The sequence below is a fragment of the Oreochromis niloticus genome, linkage group LG6 (genome assembly GCF_001858045.2).
Source record: "Oreochromis niloticus isolate F11D_XX linkage group LG6, O_niloticus_UMD_NMBU, whole genome shotgun sequence".
NCBI classification, from domain to species: domain Eukaryota; kingdom Metazoa; phylum Chordata; class Actinopteri; order Cichliformes; family Cichlidae; genus Oreochromis; species Oreochromis niloticus.
Window position 1 is genome coordinate 16,840,667 of NC_031971.2, and position 17,625 is coordinate 16,858,291.

The window sequence follows — 17,625 nt, forward strand, 5'->3', positions numbered from 1 at the left end:
ATATTTATCCGTTACCAGAGCGTGAAAATATTGTCTGACATTGAACTGGTCCATGGCACAAAAAAGTTTGGGGACCACTGTCTTAGTCTGTCACATGTTTTATGTCTGCGTGTTCGATGTTTTCAGGCTCGTGTTGTCATGTCTGCATTCTTTTATGTTTCCTGTTTTATTTTGAAGAGGTCTGGTTGTTCCATGTTCAGTAGGTTTAGTTTCACTTCCCCTGTGGTCACCCTTCCACTGACACTGTTTTTGATGAGGCTTCAGCAAACAGATGCATCTCTTGGGTTCTCTGTCAGGTCTTTGTTGGATTTATTTTCTATTTCTTAAGGACATGACTTTCAAGTACTGTTCAATTGCTGTACATAGTGTCTTTTTAGGCCTGCCAAATCTTCTTTTGACCTCCACTTGTCCAGTTTCTTTAATTATTTGAGGACACACTGCACACCATGCCAAGAGATGCCCAGCTAGTAGTTCGTTGGGAATCTATTTGTTGATGCAAAAATAAAATTTTAGGTGTGTGAAACTGTCATCTTTGGTATTTTTTATAGATTGAAAGAAATGGGACTAAATCTTGTGTTTTTGCAACATGTTGCTAGGATCAAAGTTTATGAAGTTGTTTGTTGTGTATCGACAAAACACTGGTTGATCCTTAAGTTAGATGCCTTTTTTATGCTTCAACAATTCATGTTTTTAGAAGAAAACCATTCTTTTGATAAATGGTCAGGTACAAGGACTGGACTGAAAATGAGTGAAAAAGCAGCCAATGTCCAAAGAAAAACCTTGAAAGACTTTCAGAAAGCCTGGAGAACTATTACTCAAGACCACATTTAAAAATTACAAGAAATGACAGGCTCCTGGGAAGCAAAATAAAAAGAAACCTCTCTGGAAACCTGGTTCTGACCACTTGCAGGAGCTTATGTTTGAGTTCACAGTCTTCAAACTTATGTCGAGGGCAAACATCATCAGGTTTCATGTCAAACTGAACCAAACTTTGCGTGTCAAGGATCATCACTGGTGAGAGAAGCTGTATCTCCAGCTAGTCGTAGGTGAAACTTCACTTGAAATCACTTCCATAACCACAGGTGTATAAAATCAAGCACCTTCACAGTAGCCTTCACTTAGGTTGAATGAGTTTAACAGACATCACAGCACCTCCTCCATTCAGCTGCATTTTAATTAACTGCATTGTAGATATATGCTTACTGTAGCATCATGACCTTGGTGACCAAATAATGAACAATAACGTTTTCCCTAGAAGTGTAAGAGGAGGCAGTCATTATTTTACCTTGAAAATCTTTATAACTCCTCATCCTAATTCCTTTTTCAAAATGTCCGGTCTACATCTACGCTGCAAAACATAAAAAAACACAAACCTCTAAAACCCAGAAACAACTACTATCTGTATCACGTTCTGTGTTTAACCTGTTGATTTAAAATTGTGGTGAAGTTGCCATGTTGGGTTATAATCAGCTCTTTATGCAATAAAAGCTGTCCTTATACTCTGCAAATCCCTCAGCTGTATAAGTCCCCAAATCATGCTGCATGATTCTGGCTTCACCATATCACGCTTGGGAGTTTGGTAATTGTTACACTGCTGAGAAAAGGGAAAGAGTGGTGTAGAGGTGAGGGCAGGTTGGAGAAGGGGAGTGAGACGGACGTCAGAAATCAAAGGGACCCTGCTGCCATGTCTGGTTGCAGCAGTGGCTGCGCAGTGAGAAGAGAAAAGGAGGGAGAGAGAGAGAGAGGGGGAGGACAGAGCCGTGTCTTTCTGGCTGCGGTGCTCTGTGCAGTCGGGTCTAGGTCCCCGACTGACAGCCCAAGATTGATGGATAGAGCTTTGTATTGCACATAACATCAATTCTGTCCTGCTTTCTCTTTCATTTGGAATCTCACTCCCTCATCACTCCTCCCTTCCCCTGTCTTTTTCTCTCCTGCTCCCCTCTCTTCCCCCTCCCTCTCCTCCTCCCTCCCGCTGCTGCTCCAGGTCCGTCGCCGGTCCCTCTCTTCCGTATTAGTTTCCATGAGGCATCCTTAATGCTGACAGAGAGCGCACCGTGAGGCAGCAAGAAAGCGGGGTGAGAGGATTGCTATCTTTGTGACAGCTTCTCCGCTTGGTAGGCTGCGTGTGAGCCGGGGAACTGGACTGGACTGTGGTGTTTCGTGGAGGAGGTGGGAGAAGAGGTGGAGGAGCACGAGGGAGAACTGTGGGGCAAGCTGGACAGATGGAGGACGGCACGCAGCACCTGGGACACTGCATGGTTGACATGAAGGAGCTGAGTGCGAGTCCTGAAGGACTGAGCGCTGCTGGTGAGCTGACTGCACTGTGTTTTGTGACTGTTTGAATCTGTCTCCTCTTTCCTCTGTCCTTTCTTCTTCTACAGTCTAACTCCATAACCGCTCATCAGTTCTAAGCACTGGTTTTCTCTACTGTTACTGCAAATGCTTGTCCAGATGATGTCTTGCTTTTGAGTATTTTCCCTGTGCAAGTGTTTGTTCTCTTGCTGCCACACACACAGAATGAAAGTGTGTGTGTGTGTGTGTGTGTGTGTGTGTGTGTGTGTGTGTGTGTGTGTGTGTGTTTCAGGGAGAGAGCTAGGGTGGAGGTACCAGCAAAAGTGTGAGAGATTTTTAAAACCTCAATCTTCAGTAGCCAAGTAACTGACTCCTATGCAGATTAATTACAACTCAATACCTGATGATATGTAGATGCACTTGTTATGAAAGATCATTATTGGTAGATAAAAATGACATTAAGTGCTATCAAGTGATGTCTTTTGTTGTCAGACATTTAAAATGTTGTTAAGCCATGATTGATCTTCGGGCCTGTCAGTCGTGTCTCCACAATTTAAAACTGTAGACTTTTTAAAAACCGCCTGCCTTGCTGCAGGTTTCCAATTAAGTATTCTTGTTGTGAGGCTGAACTGAAATCACAAAAATGTTTCTCAGTTCTTTTGAGCTTCAGAATGCATGCGTGTAGTAAATAATACAAAAGTCTGCCTTATCTAGTTTTGAGCAAAATGGAATTTTGATTGAGTGACTCTGCAGACAGAAAGTTTGAAAAGCTGTTTGTTCACATGTTTTCTTGGTGGGGGTCGGGGGGTAAAAAGTCACATGCTTGCTTGCGTGTCATTTCTCTGTTCGTGCACTGGTGTTCATGCATGCATGTGTATGTGTGTGTGAATTTGCATTTTTACTGCAGTCATATTCCATGTAGGCTGAATGTGCTGTCACTAATATGCACTGGCAGAGGCAAACTAGATGTCTTAGTGCCCATCACTGCAGGAGAATGCTGAAGAGATTATCCATATCAGTGATGCCACAAAGCCTCCTCTCCACATTTAATACCTTTGCTTACTAAAAGGACAGACACTGCATGCGGTGCTGCTAAGCATTTGCATTGGCATGCGAGCTAAGAACCATCATCGTCCCAATGGGAATAAGCAGATGGAACTGTACAAAGAAGAATGAAAGCGCGGTTCACGACGCCTTGTCTCCTTTGCTTTAAACCTGCGCTGACACACTGGTGAAGCATCTTATGTGTCCGATTGCCCATTCACACGGACGTATGCAGGCATGCTCTGACGTTGCACAGTTGTGCAGAGACACAGACAGGGCCACACTCTCAACAGCTTTGACCTGATGGCAAACCCAAGATAGGCACCTACCATAAAATCCCATGCACAATTTTATAGATGGCATCTGACAGATGCAGGAGTGTAACGCCTCACTCTACCTTTGCTTAGTTTCCCCTGGGCATCCTGGAAGACAAGAGCAAAGCACATAATTACAGTGTTTGGGCCGAACAGCAGGTTGACAACCGTGCATTATCAGTCGCAAGGTGACACAGTTTATCTCCTCTTTCTTGACAGGAGATAAAAGCGAAACCAAACTGGGTGCTGCTCGGTGCTAATTAAGGTGGGGCTGAATTGGCATTTTACAAACTCCCAATCACAAAGGGTGAAATTATGTTATTTTAGCTATTGACTGTTCATAACAGAATTTGCATACAGGAATCAGTATCGTCAATGAAAGCCGCAACATTTAATTGATTGAACTGTCTTTGCGAGACGCGTGACCAAGCTGTCACGGAGCGAAAGGTCCCACTCTTGTTAACCCCCCCAGACTACGTCTCTTATCAGCTTGACAGTCAAGACCTCCTCAGCGCATCCAACTGATTCACAACACTTCATTAAACGCTGGCAACAAAACCATCTGTCCCCCCCCCCCTTCAATCTCCCAAAGCAGTAATGTGACGATAACTCACTCTCCCATTCAGCACCACTTGTCCTAATGGGATGCCTGTCTGTGCAAACATCAATTGAGTTAGAGGTATGTAAGCCTGGCTGGTGACTGAATCATCACAGTGGATGTGCAGGTGCTGTTTAGGCAATTTAAACTACAGGAAAGAGAAGCGCGAGGTCGGACAAAAAGGAGTTAGGAGAAGGAAACATTGCAATTAGTGTGGGTGAACATGTAGGAAGGGTGAGCAGAGCTGCTTGTTGGGTTGGAATCATTTGTTGAGAGAGTTATATCCCTGAAATATCAAAGCCCATGCTGAGCCAGCCACATAAGTGAATTATTAATCTAACCTCAAAATTCAAAAGAAGATAATATTCAAAAATATGAACAGGATTTATTCATAGGCATGGGCTTTTATATGTAATATCTATTCATGAAGAGGATAAGCAGAAGTGACTGTGAATGTGTACTATAGCCTCTGCAGGGCAGTTTATCAAAACTCTCTTTGGAAAAATTGTTTGATTTTCTTAGTTGAAACCATACTTGGGAATTGGAGCAGTGTCTGGTGATATTTTCTACATCCATCTTTTGCAGATTTAGAAATAAACAGCAGCATCATCCGAATCCCCCACCCCCACCCACCAAAACCACCAACTATTTCCCACATTCACCCTCGTCCCCCTTGCCTGTTAGCGGTTATCATACAATGCAGCATGCGAGAAAGCAGGGCAATGAGAAGGGAAGCGGGTTAAATGATCATCTGTAAGACGGACCATTTAAGTCCCTGAACATTAATTAACTTTGTCATTCCAGAGGATTCACCTAGTCTGCTCACATCCTTATAAATTACCCTCTCCTCTGCCTTCAGCGTGCCTTTTTCCCTACTGATACCTTCCACAGACAGGGGGGGCTGATAGATTGGAGGTACAGTGGGGCTGTGCTGTTATTTCTAGAGCCAGATGAAACTGCAGTATAGCGGGCGGGCACACCTCATTTGCTTTGGGCCCCTCTGGGAGTTACATCTGCATGTGCTGCCTGCCTGCTGCCTTGCTGAGCTTATTACCATATTCATAATGCCAGCGGATATCGATTATAAATACCACACCTGTGCCACTTTCCCCCACGTATGTATCTGCACGTTAGGGCCGTGAGCCATGTATGCTGCAGGAGTTACAATAGATATGGACAGTGCAGGTGGCTTATCTCTCTCTCCATGTAACGGCTAATTATTGCGATTAGACCTTGTTTGTGTATTTGTTTTGGTCAGGCTGATTCTCCCCCAGAGGGTAATGACATGCGGCACGTTTAATGCTGCGGGACGAGAATGAGGTCACCCTGTACATAACGGGAGTTGTGTCCTCAGGTTGCATAATTTGTCCGTTATATTTTAGATCATGTGGATATCGGGGTGATGTGAGCATGTGAAAGCTTTCAGAGCTGTACTAGAACAATGTTTCACACGTTATTTATTTATTCAGAAAAAAAAGGAAAATGTAACTTAACATGTGTTGCCTGTCTTAAAATCAAAGCGTCTGGCATGATCCTTCTAAAAATACTCGACGCTCTACCTATAAGCCATGCTTTAAAATTCTGACAGCTTTGAATTCCAGTGTTCCTCCTGCCTCACTATCAAACACTTTGACTTGCTTTGCCACATGTGTCTCATGATCTGTATCCTGAACCTCTATCAGACCTAGACTCAGCTTTGCTCCCTATCTTTAATTATTCCTGCAACGACAAGCTTTTTCCACTGCTTCTTACCACTCGAGATAAGTCCGCGTCTAGCACAGACGGAGTCCTACAAAGTAGCCGGGCTGTCCATGTGACAGTCCCTTCTGATAATGCTACACCAGAGACTGGACCCAACAGCTGGCACAGTGTCAGCCTACCTAGCTAAAGGGCTTTCTATTGCAGCTACGCAGCATGTCATCCTGGCTTATTAAAGTTCCATCAGCGCTCATAAGGAAGTCTTAATGGTGACAACATGAGGAGACATGACCCCTGAGGAATGGGATGATGAAGATGAGAAAGTAATGTGAGAACCAGATGATGAAAGTTTATTTACATGCATAATTGACCTGTTTTGGTGTGTGTTTCCTCCTTGCCCCGTGTGCTACAGATACTTGTCCACTTGATTAATCAGATATTTACTGCAGTTGTAAGAGATATTGGACCGAGTTTGCGTAAGCTTCTGCAGCCTTTTCTGACATGTATTACATCTGACAGAGCTCAGTTTATTTCACTGAGCAAAAATGCTAGCAAACTGAAGGTTTATTTACAAGTTTGTTAGCATATTTATTGAATTTAGAAATGCACTTCAAATTGCTGGTAATCTTTATTTTTTATCAAGTTACTGTTTAAGCTGTCTTGGCTTCAGGAGGCAAATGACTCTCAACAGGGTGCCAGATAATGCTTATGATTTCCATAATTTTGAATCTTTGGACTCATTCATTTCAAAGAATATGGTTCAAAGATTAAAAAACAGCATTTAAACGATTCATCCACATTTGACATAATTCACTGCATCTCTGTGATCTGGGGCATTTTTAGATTTATCTCCAGAAACAAACGCAAGAAGAAATATTACAGCAAACCTGCACTGTTGCTAAGAGAATATTTCAGCCATTACTGGACATGCTTTTAAGACAACATGCTTTTTAATCAACAGTCCCAACAAACAACCATACATACAGTACTATGCAATAGTCTTGTGCCAGACCTTGTTTCTTTATATTTTGCTTTCAAGAAACCAGTTTTGAGCAATGTTTCTTTTTTCTTTATTTTTTGCTTGTTTGTTTGAATCTAAAAGTCATGTGCTTAAGAAATAGCAAAGCCTTGACTGAGAGATGCTGGTCCATCTACTGTTCGCTGAAGGGTCATTTCTGATGAAGGGTGGCTGCCAAGAAGCAATTCTTAAGGAAGGAAAACAGGGAGAAAAGGCTGAGGTTTGCCGAATTACACGAGAATTGGACTGAAAATCAGTGGCAACAGGTCCTATGGAGTGATGCACGGAGAGATGGATGGATCAGACTTTGGTTCAAAGTACTGGCATTATTTTCGGAGGAGATCAGAGAGAGGTAAAACAGTGAGCAAAACATGGTGGAGGCTCACATGCTTTGGCCCTGCATTTCAGCTAGTGGTCTTGGAGATCTTGTCAAAGTTGATGGAAGTACGAACACAGAAAAGACTTTTACTTTGATCAGATTTTGATCCATTATGAAATAATATATCAAGAAAGAGGCTGGCTGGCAATGGCTTCATTTTTCAGGATGACAATGATCCCAAATACACTACAAATCCCTCAAAAAGGGATATCTGGATGTAAAAACACACAATGGAACATGATCAGTCACGGATCAGAGCCTGGATCTTAACAATGTGGGATCATCTTGACAGAGAACAGAACAAAAGGCAGCCAACATCCAAAGAAGAGTTTTGAATGTCCTTCAAGAAGCCTGGAGAACTATTCCTGAAGACTACTGTACTTATAGAGATTACAATAAAGCTGCTTAAGAGAGTTCAGGCTTTATAGAGGCGGTCATGCCGAATACTGACTTTCAAGCTTTTAACCAAGAATTGCACCACCTGTGCTTTTGGCTTATATACACTGTACATACTTTTAAAGCATGTTTGCACATTTCAATACTGCTGCACCTAATTCCAATTTCCCAAGCAAAATATGAAGAAATTAGAGTTGGTTTGAGACTTTTGGACAGTATTGTCTATGCATTCAAAATTGTCAATAAGGCATTCTGCCTTAAGACTCTAAAGAATAAGTAAATCATTTTTTCTTTGCAAAGAATCCTCATTACATAAGATTACCTAAGTCGCATGGCTCCCATACATCAGTGAACATCGAGTATCCACGGCCCATTAGTGGAGTTGATGAGCCTTAGAGAGGCCAATTGTGTCCAAGCACCCCAAGAGGAGGAATTTAGCAGTTTAGTCCCCCTCTAGACTTGTTGCACCATCTTGCAGGCGCTTCATCGGTTTGGTTTTTGAATGGTCGTGTCAAACTGGGAAAGTGATGAATGAGAGAAAGCTTTAGTGACAGATGATTGAAGCAGTCAGTCATCGTTATTGGCGTAAAGCCTCAAGGACAATGGATACCCAGAAACTCTAGTTCTGACGCTCTCAACGATCCCTGAGTTGTTTGCATAATCTAGATGAACAGTTACATTAATCAGTGTGGCATTTTGGGAGCCTGTTGTGCTCCTACTATGTTCGAACTCTCTCTACAATGCCTTTTATTTCTGATTAAAATAGTTTGTTGCCAGGAGTTCAACCCCCTTAGTGTAATTATATTGCATCTGTGCAAAGTGACTACAACTGACTAATGCCTCATCAACAATTTTGATAAATAACCAGGAAACTAAGCTAAATATTTATGCTTTGCTTTTAGTAAATATGTGAGGGTTAGCAGGTTTTTGATTCAGATTATTTTAGATTAAAAGTAGTGGGCTTGTTTTGCACTTGTGCTCTTTGAAATTGTAATGAGCATATTTCCCTATTATCTAACACTGCTATGATTAATTTAATAAGATGGCATATTAAAGACTGAAATTCATGAAAAATCATTGAAAAACAATGGTTGGAGCTCTACACCTTTTAACTTCAGCAAAATCAAACTGCAGCCGTTAATGTTTTACGTCTGTTTCCTCCTTTTTCATTGTTCTAATGTTCCTCTCTTCCTTATCTTTATCTCCCTCTCGCTCTATTTTTATCTCAACTCCACTCTATCTTTCTTGCTGTCTCTGTCTTGCAGGTGTTATTCTAACACCCAAGCTGCCTCAGGTGGACTTCAGCCTTGGTAAGTCCTGTTAACGCCATAATTCAAGGGTCATTTTATTTCAAGGGGAAGCAATGAAAATGGAGACATACCACTGTTTTGGCACGTTCGCACTAATATTAGATGACGTTTTTTGCGTCTTTCCTGCCACGGAAACGCAATAAAAGTCAATGGCAATCATCCCTTTTTGTTAAAATACATCCAAACTTACAGTAACTCTTGTTAAACACACACATGCTGACATTTCCATTAATGCAGAAGTCAGTGAGGCTCAGTGGCATATCTGCAATAAATTCTGACACACAAGTAAGGATAGAAAGGACAACAGAAGCACAGCAGAGAGAAAGCATTAGATTGAATGGTGAACTTTCCATCGAGATTCATTTTTTTATTCATCTGAGATCTTTAAATTCTATTTCTAGATAATTCGTTGTTGCTCAAATCATGTTTCCTAAACTGGTAATACCATTTTTTGACATTCAGGATTGATTACATCTGACAAGCATGTTGACTTTGTTGTTTCTATCCTTTGACCAAAGCCACCGTACAAATGAGATGATTGATGATATATATGATCCAGGGACTTTCTGTTACAGGGATCACAATAGTAAAAGTTGATATTTTAACACACATACACTCTCAAGCGTTACTTGATGCCTTCTACTGTGTTTTAACAGCAAATACACATTGATGCATCATAATTTTTTTTTTTTTTGCTGGCAATCCGATTGTCATCAGGTAATGTGTAAAAATATGTAAAGATGTAGAGACACAAAACTGGGTGCACATGTAGTTCACACAGTCAGAGAAACACATAAAGCAAACAAAGTCAAACAAAACATTTGTAATGCTTGCTTTGATGTCTAAATGTCCATTTGATACTAGAACATTATGTCGGGGCTTTGCGCTGTGATAGAAAAACGATTTAAATGTAAAGTGTCTGCCGTGGTGGAAAATTAGAAAATACAGCTGACAGCTGACACAGTACCATGTCCATTTTTAAATGGCCTGATTGTGCGCCCCATGTACATTACACCTATCTAATCTGTACCTGTCAAACCCATAATGGCAGTAAATAATGACATATTACATGACATGTTTTATTTCCAACATTTGTTTCACCAAATTATTTTTAAGCTCTGGAAAGAGGTGACAGGTTGTAATAGTTTTGTTTAAAATTCTTATTGAATTTCAGGAAAACATATTTTTAACCACACTGAGGATAGTAAACAAGCAGTCGTCCAGCCTCTAAGTTGTCTCCTGATGTTTGATGAGGACCTGTTGGGTACTTTTTTAATGCATTTTTCATTGTACAGAATAATACAGGATATAAGTCTCTCAATCTTTTAAACAGACAATATAAGTGTTCTATTAGTAAAGTCACTGTTGTGCGAGAAGTTTGTTTTATAATATTTCGTTAACATTCTGAAAACAAAACTTTATATTTTGTTTTGTTTGTAACCCTAGTCACAGCTTCACGGTCTACAACATTCAGCTCCTAGTAAATTCCAATGCTTCAGCATTGCTTGGTCTGTGATTTTAGTCTATTGTTATCCAGCTGGTGGGCATTATGATGATGCAATAATATAACATGCATAATAACAGTTTTGTGGTGATCTCATTGCTGTGAAATTGAAAGCTATTATAAGGGCATAAAGGATAGAAACAGATGTATTTAGCCATTTGGTAGGTTGTTTTCTCAAGATATAGCACAAATACACAAGAGGAGTCATCTCAAGGCACTTTATCTTCTATGGTAAACACCCTACAATATTAGAAGAGAATCCATAATAACCTGGCAATCTCCTATGAGGAAGCACTTGGTGAAAGTGGGAAGGAAGAACTGTCTTTTAAGAGCAAGAAACCTCTGAAAAGAAGGGAAAAGTGAAGAGAAAAAGGAGCATAGGGAGACATGGACACACCGTGTAGTTATGTTGCTAAAACCTACCAGGCTGCCAGTTCTGTGACCTGCGTGTTGAAAGATGCACAGAGCAGTTGATGGTGTGGGACAGATGTGTTCTCATTCCTGACTCAGTTTGGTTTAGGTTTACATGTAGGAGGCAGGACTCATGGCACACACAAGCTTACTGTAAATTCTCTGCGCTATTCACTCATGGGCTTCAAGACATAAAGCAGGGTAAAAAGAAAGTTTTATGTCTGATCTAAATGATTCAGACATTTGTGTTCTCACATACTGCTCCTTCTGGTAATGTAAAAAAAAAAAAAGCTCAGGGCTGCAGTGTGTTTGTAAAAATACCATTTGTTTCTGTTTTTACCCCTACTGGCTTTGCACATTCGAACAGTACATCTAACACACCAGAAAGGGAATGTGGGCCCTAGCTGACCGTGCAGCATATTTTATATACAGTGGACCTGGTTGTGCAAAATATTTGTGACACAGAAACAAAGAAGTATTCAAAAACAGCTTCATCCAAACAGCTGACAAGAAGGTCTCAGAATCTGAGAGTGAACTAATCAATGGCTAAGATCCTAAAATATTTGCTGAAAAGCAAAAGAAATGAAAGGTAAATGAAAACACATCAAAGGAAGACAGAGCACATCTCGAGTTCCCAGGAAGGCTGTTTCTGTAACCACGAGTACAAAATAACAGGTAAATTCTTCAGATTTTAAATGATCAATGCAGACCAACGCTAGATCACTCAAGAGTTTTGATTGGTCATAGCTTTCAGGCTTGTTGGGAACACTTTGTGTAGCAAGAAAACTTCAATGCAGTGATATGAGATTGTGTGTCTCCTTTTAGACTGGGACTAAATTCTGTAAATGAACCATATATTTAGTAGAATAATTTATAAATGGATCTGTGAGCAGCACTAAATTGTCCCAGTTACTCAGTGTGGTGTTAATACGAATAAGGTCATAGTAATGATTAAATGGTCAGTTCCAGTTTAAAAACTGTGTAAATAAATATTTATATTTTTGACTTAAACAAAATAAATCACCATCAGTGATATTTTACCCGCTTGGGCTTGGGACTGGAGTGAAGACCTAAGTATCTCTGTTTTGTTAGTCCCTGTTAAAAGTACAACACTAAAGCACATTTTCCTCCCAGTTTTCCTTCCTTAAGAATGACTTCTTGGCAGGTACCCTACCCCTTAAGAACAGGACTTTCAAAAGAAAATATGAGCTTTTGTGACAGTCTGCCAATAACAAAGAACATAACGATACAATTTAAAATTGTTTTTCGTTAAACTGTCCATTATGTGTGGCCAACCACACTGATTCATACCTTGAGTTAGGAGCCTTTTTATGCTTGAGTGATTCATAGGTCAGGGTTAAGTGGCTTAATGAATCCATAAAAAAGCATTCTTATAAAAATTTCAGGCACAAGGACAAAAGTTGAAGAAGCAGCCAGTGTCCGAAGAAAACCTTTGACTTTCAGAAAGCCTGGAGAACAATTACTCATAAACACTTCAAAAATGACAGTAAAGTCTTGCTCCTTGTGGGAAAAAGCAACGTACTTTTCCACAGTGGTGTATATCAAGATTTTACCATCTCAGCTTTGAGCAGATTTTTCCAACCTAATATAGGAAGGACATTCATTGGTGTTTGCCTTGGTTTTGACATTATGCCATAACATCCAGCGTGAAGAATCTTTTCTACAGACTGTAAACAAACACGCTCGCAGAAAAAATTGTAAGGTGTACCTATTTCTGTCTCTGGAAGTGCAAGCAAATTTAAAACTCTGACTTCTGTGGTTTAGTACAGCGAGAGTGAACCACATTTTTATTCCATTTATTTCTCTTTTATGAATGGTTAATTATTTAGCTTGTTGTGAAGCCAGAACCTCCGCTCCACCTCAGAAACCTAGATTGCTTGCAGGGGAACAGAGGTCTCTTTTTAGGAACGTTAGTCCCTCATTTGTACACTGACTGCACTTACATTTTAAATTAGAGGCAGCAGCTCTTTGATACTCGCTACGTGAGAGATCGCTGTGTTATGATTTCAAACATGCTGTCTGCTCTGTGTCCAAGTAGGCAGTTTGTTGCCCCTCAAATTCATGTGAATTCTTCTCTTATTTTGCAAGTAATGTAATTTTTTTTCTTAAATTGAATTTGTGATCCTCTTAACAGTGTTCAATCTGAAACATTTACCAGACGGAGTGCTTAAAATACATTTGCATCATTATTCAAACTAGAAGTTTTGCATACAAATAGCATTTTACATAAATATCCACAAGCAGCAGGTACCTATTTCTTGTGAATGGCACCTTGACAAATGCACTTTGAATTATACATAATTGAATTAAAACTGAAGGTTTCATTCCCATTTCAAATGGCAAATTAGAGGCATTATACTCAAGTCTGATTTAATATCGCGTGCTTATCGCTGTTCTATAGATTCACACGAGCGATAAGCATCCCTACGCAGCAGGTTAAGGACTTTTATCACAACTCGACGGCCTTTATCTTCCCTTCATTTTTTAGATCGAGTCGCAAACAGGTGTGCAAAGCCGTGGCACGTGCAAATAACGTTGTCAAATTAATTGAAGCGTTGAAATAATTATCAAGATGAGTAAGAGTCTTCTGAAGATGAGCATATATTTGTCTCATGCGGCAACTCCCAGGGCTCCCCTCTCGATTAAATGGAATTTAGATTCGTTGTGGGGTCACAGAGGCTTGCTGCATTAAAACTCATTTCCAGCAAATTCATCTTGAAAGAGCTCAGCATATTCCAATCACACAAAATAAATACAGCATAGTAATTGAAGCCTCCGAGGATGGGCAAACATTATTACTCCAATTGCTCAATTGTTATGGTGATTTAAGAATCAGTCCCAGTATACTTTGGCAGTTGAGTTGCTTGACTAAAATTGTTGAATTAATTTTCACCTAAGCTAAGGCAGGCAATTCACTAATAAATGACCACAAAAAAAAAATAAAAATCTTTGAATGCTTGAAAGCACTCCACACTTGTTCACTCTTTTTCCCCCCTCTGCTTTGCAATTCATTATTTGAACCACTTTAATAGACCATACTCCTCTTTCCTCCATCCATGTCCTTCATTATCTCCCCTCTCACTCAGGCTTCCTTCCTCAAACTCTAAATGTGTCTCTGAGGGAATCTCTTGTCCTTTCCCTCTGCCATTCTCTCTATTTCCCTTTCCTGCCCCCACCCAGCATCATAATGGCGCTGACCTTAGAGGGTCACTTGAAGTGTCATATCCCTGTAAGAGAGCCAGCCTGGTGATGCATGGTTGGGCACCTATTCCCATTTCAATCACCAAACTGGCTGGGGTTAACTGTGCGGTGGGGTAGGGAAGATTTGTCTGGCCAGTCTAATATATGTCTCCTGAGATGACTGATAGGGACAGTCAGCAACTTATCTGCAGTGTCCCTTCACAGGGCTCGTGCGTACAGTCGCTTTAGAAGGGATCCAACCTTCCTTCTTTTATCGTGTTTCAAAGTAAAAAAAACCCCAAAACATCTTTTTTGACACAACAGAGCCCAAATCAAGGCACACAGATGCCACTTTGTATGAGTACCCATGTATATGTATATATAAACTAATGTGTTTTCCTACATGGCACACAAACTCCTCAGCTAGAGCTTTCTTCCTGCTAAAGCAGATGCAAGACCCTCTTTAATGTGAGTCCAAAAGCCCTGGCACCGAGATCTCGAAGAGTAAAGGGAAATGTGAAATTAAAATAACCCCTAGGAGATAACACATACACAGGCTCTGCTGCTAAAAGATATCCTACCACCTTCTTGTAGCCCTTTCTGAAATACTACCACTAAAGAAATCAGAGGGTATGAATGCTGCTGAATGTTATTATCTAAAGTAATCTTTGGAGTCACAACAGGTTTAAAATTTTACATTTTTTCTTCAATCAATCAGTGGGGGGTAAAAACTCCCATTTAACAGGAAGAAACCTGGAGGTGAGGGGAGGAAGATAGGACAAAAGATACACCGTGAAGGAGAGCTGGAGATTAATAATAACTAATGACTGAATGCAAGAGTGTTGTATGAAGGGGAACCAGTGCATCATGGGAAGCCCCCAGCAGCCTAGGCCAATGGCAACATACCTTGGGAAGGATTTTCCTAAATGTTTTCCACTTTTACCAAGAGAACCACAAGTAAACCAGCAATCTGAGACTGAAGCACTCTAGTGGGGAAATATGGTGCTATGGAGATATGGTGATAATATGGTGCTGAAGATGGAGATTAAGGGCGGCTGATTATTCAAGACCTTGTATGTGAGGGGAAGGATTTTAAATTCAACTTTGGATTTAACAGGGAGCCAATGAAAAGAAGCCAATATGGGATAAATATGCTCTATTATTATAAATAGCAGTAGTAGTAGTAATATTAAATCTAATTTCTTCTTGGCTAAAAACTTAAAATGAGAGTATGTTTGTTTCTCAGTTTGAGCATTTGATGTTTTGTCTTCTACTATGTTTACATTCTGCAGCATCCACAGCTTCTTCACCTTTTTGGAAACCAGGTTGCAATGGCAAATGGTTAACATTAATCCAAGGTTCTATATTCAGTGTGAGCGCCCACATCATGACAAGTTGTTTGATTGATATAAGCACAGAGGAACGGTGCACCGGCACCTCTGTGTCAGCTAAACCTTCCTGCAGGTTCTCTGCAGTCATGTGGTGCTTTCTCTCTGCCTGCCTACCAAACAGATATGTAATTGTACCTGAAAGTTGTCTTTTTCTTGTATGGTTTATCTTGAGTTTTACAGTTTAACTTAACTGCTATTTCTTAATGACATTTCAGACAATGGAAACTTCTCACTGGAAGCACTTTGATCTAACCTTCTCTTGTTTTGTAGCTGCCAATTAGCTTTATTTCTTTTTTCAGATCCACAGTCAGCTGCTTGAATAAACCCCATGGTTTTTGGTTGTTACCACAATACCCTTGAAGTGTCAGTCTTAGACTTTCTATTCCTAAGTCCTTCAATTAATAAAAGAAGAATAATTTTACATCAGCATTTAAAGAATGCTGTTATTATTTTTTTTAGCCTAAAAAGGCTCAAAAGCTCATTAAATTTTATACATTCATCAGGTCTTTTGAAAAATTACGTATTTTAATGGTTTCACACATGTGTGGGGCAAAATGGCTCTGGAGCGCCACCTTTGAGTTGTTAAATGAAGTCCTGAGCCATATTAAATTGTGCAGCTTTTGAGTTTTCGTGAGAGGGCGTGGCCGTGACGCCACAGCGAATTTCGATCATTTACCATGAAATTTTTATTTGCTTTCATTTGCTTTTAATTTTTTATTTGCTCTCATTCCCACATACATTTGGTCCAATCTGGACCAAACGTCTCCGCCCCAAAAACATTTTAACTGCCATATTTGACACTGGTGACAGCGCCACCTAGTGGGAAAAGGAAATGTCATGTTTTACACTTTGGGACACAGTGTAGAGGTGGATGACCCAACCTCAAATTTGTCCAGGAAAGCCTTAAGGAGTTGGTCTTGTGTTACATTGAAAACTGTCTGTTGCTGGCAGGACGGCAAATTTCAATGTTCCACCATGAAGAACAAAACCGCTATAACTCAAAGAAATCCTGTCCAACCGCTGCCAAACTTCGCAGGCATGATAAGAGTCCCGCCCTGAACAGACTGATATTCCCATTGTCAGTATTAGTTAAAGCGCCACCTAGAGTCAACACGAAATGTCATGTCTTATACTTTCATGTGCTGCTCTTCACAGGTTGAGCACATCCACCTGACAATAACCATCAGGCCATTATGATGCTTCAGTGTGACAATTGTGAGTTTATATTGAACGGCACACCCTGGTGGCATGGCAATTCACCATGAAACAGAAAGTAGCTTTGAGGGACTTGGAAAGCTCCAAAACTCATGAAATCTAGCACAGAGCTTCATTGTGATGTTTTAGCTCGCAGAAGTAGCACCTAGTGTGGTCTTCTGCTGCTGTAGCTGATCTATTTTGAAACTGTGCATTCAGTGATGCTCTTCTGCCACCCTTGGTCATATCAATGGGTTATCAGAGCTACTGCTTCCTGTATATTCTGGCCATTTTTCCTTTCACTTCTGGCATCAGCAAGGCATTTTTCCTCAGAGAACTGCTGCAAACTGGATATTTTCTTCTTCTCTTTTTTCTCTGTGTAAACCCTAGAGATGGATTTGTGGGGAAAATGCCAGTAGATCCGCAGTTTCTGAAATAGTCAGACTAGTCACCAACAACCATGCCAGATTCAAAATCACTGAAATCTACTTTCTTCCCCATTTTGTTGCTCAGTTTGAACTTCAGCAGGTCATCTATATGCCTAAACCAATTATTGTGCTGCCATGTTATTGGTTGACTGTACATGTGTTTAATGAGCAGTTGAACGTATACTATATACCACTTCATTTAGTGGCCAGTTAGTGTAGTTCAGCCTTCTGTTGATGTGTGGTTTTGCTTAGCTGTCAGCATGACAAAGTATACCGTCTTCCATCCTAAGCATGGCCCCTGTTCTGTTATTATCTAATGCGTTAATTAATTGCTTGTGCTGGTCTTTTTTATCGCTGTTCTTGATTTTTGTGGTTGGGACAGGCAGCTATTCTGCCCTTTATTCCAGAGAAGATTTCTACATCCATACACAGCACCATAAACGGGAA

The 17,625-nt window shown here is 40.4% G+C and overlaps 1 protein-coding gene across 2 annotated transcripts in view; it reads left to right on the forward strand.

The window, feature by feature from the left end:
• The first annotated feature begins 1,710 nt into the window (after positions 1-1,710).
• Positions 1,711-17,625, forward strand: part of inpp4b (inositol polyphosphate-4-phosphatase type II B) — a 172,934-nt gene continuing 157,019 nt past the window's right edge. The window contains exons 1-2 of one of the 2 annotated variants that reach the window (XM_019360005.2): positions 1,711-2,307; positions 9,005-9,049. In XM_019360005.2, coding sequence (XP_019215550.1) covers positions 2,223-2,307; positions 9,005-9,049 — 130 coding nt within the window. In that variant the 5' untranslated portion in view covers positions 1,711-2,222. The remainder of the gene's footprint in view (positions 2,308-9,004; positions 9,050-17,625) is intronic. The other variant, XM_019360003.2, reaches the window with a different exon arrangement.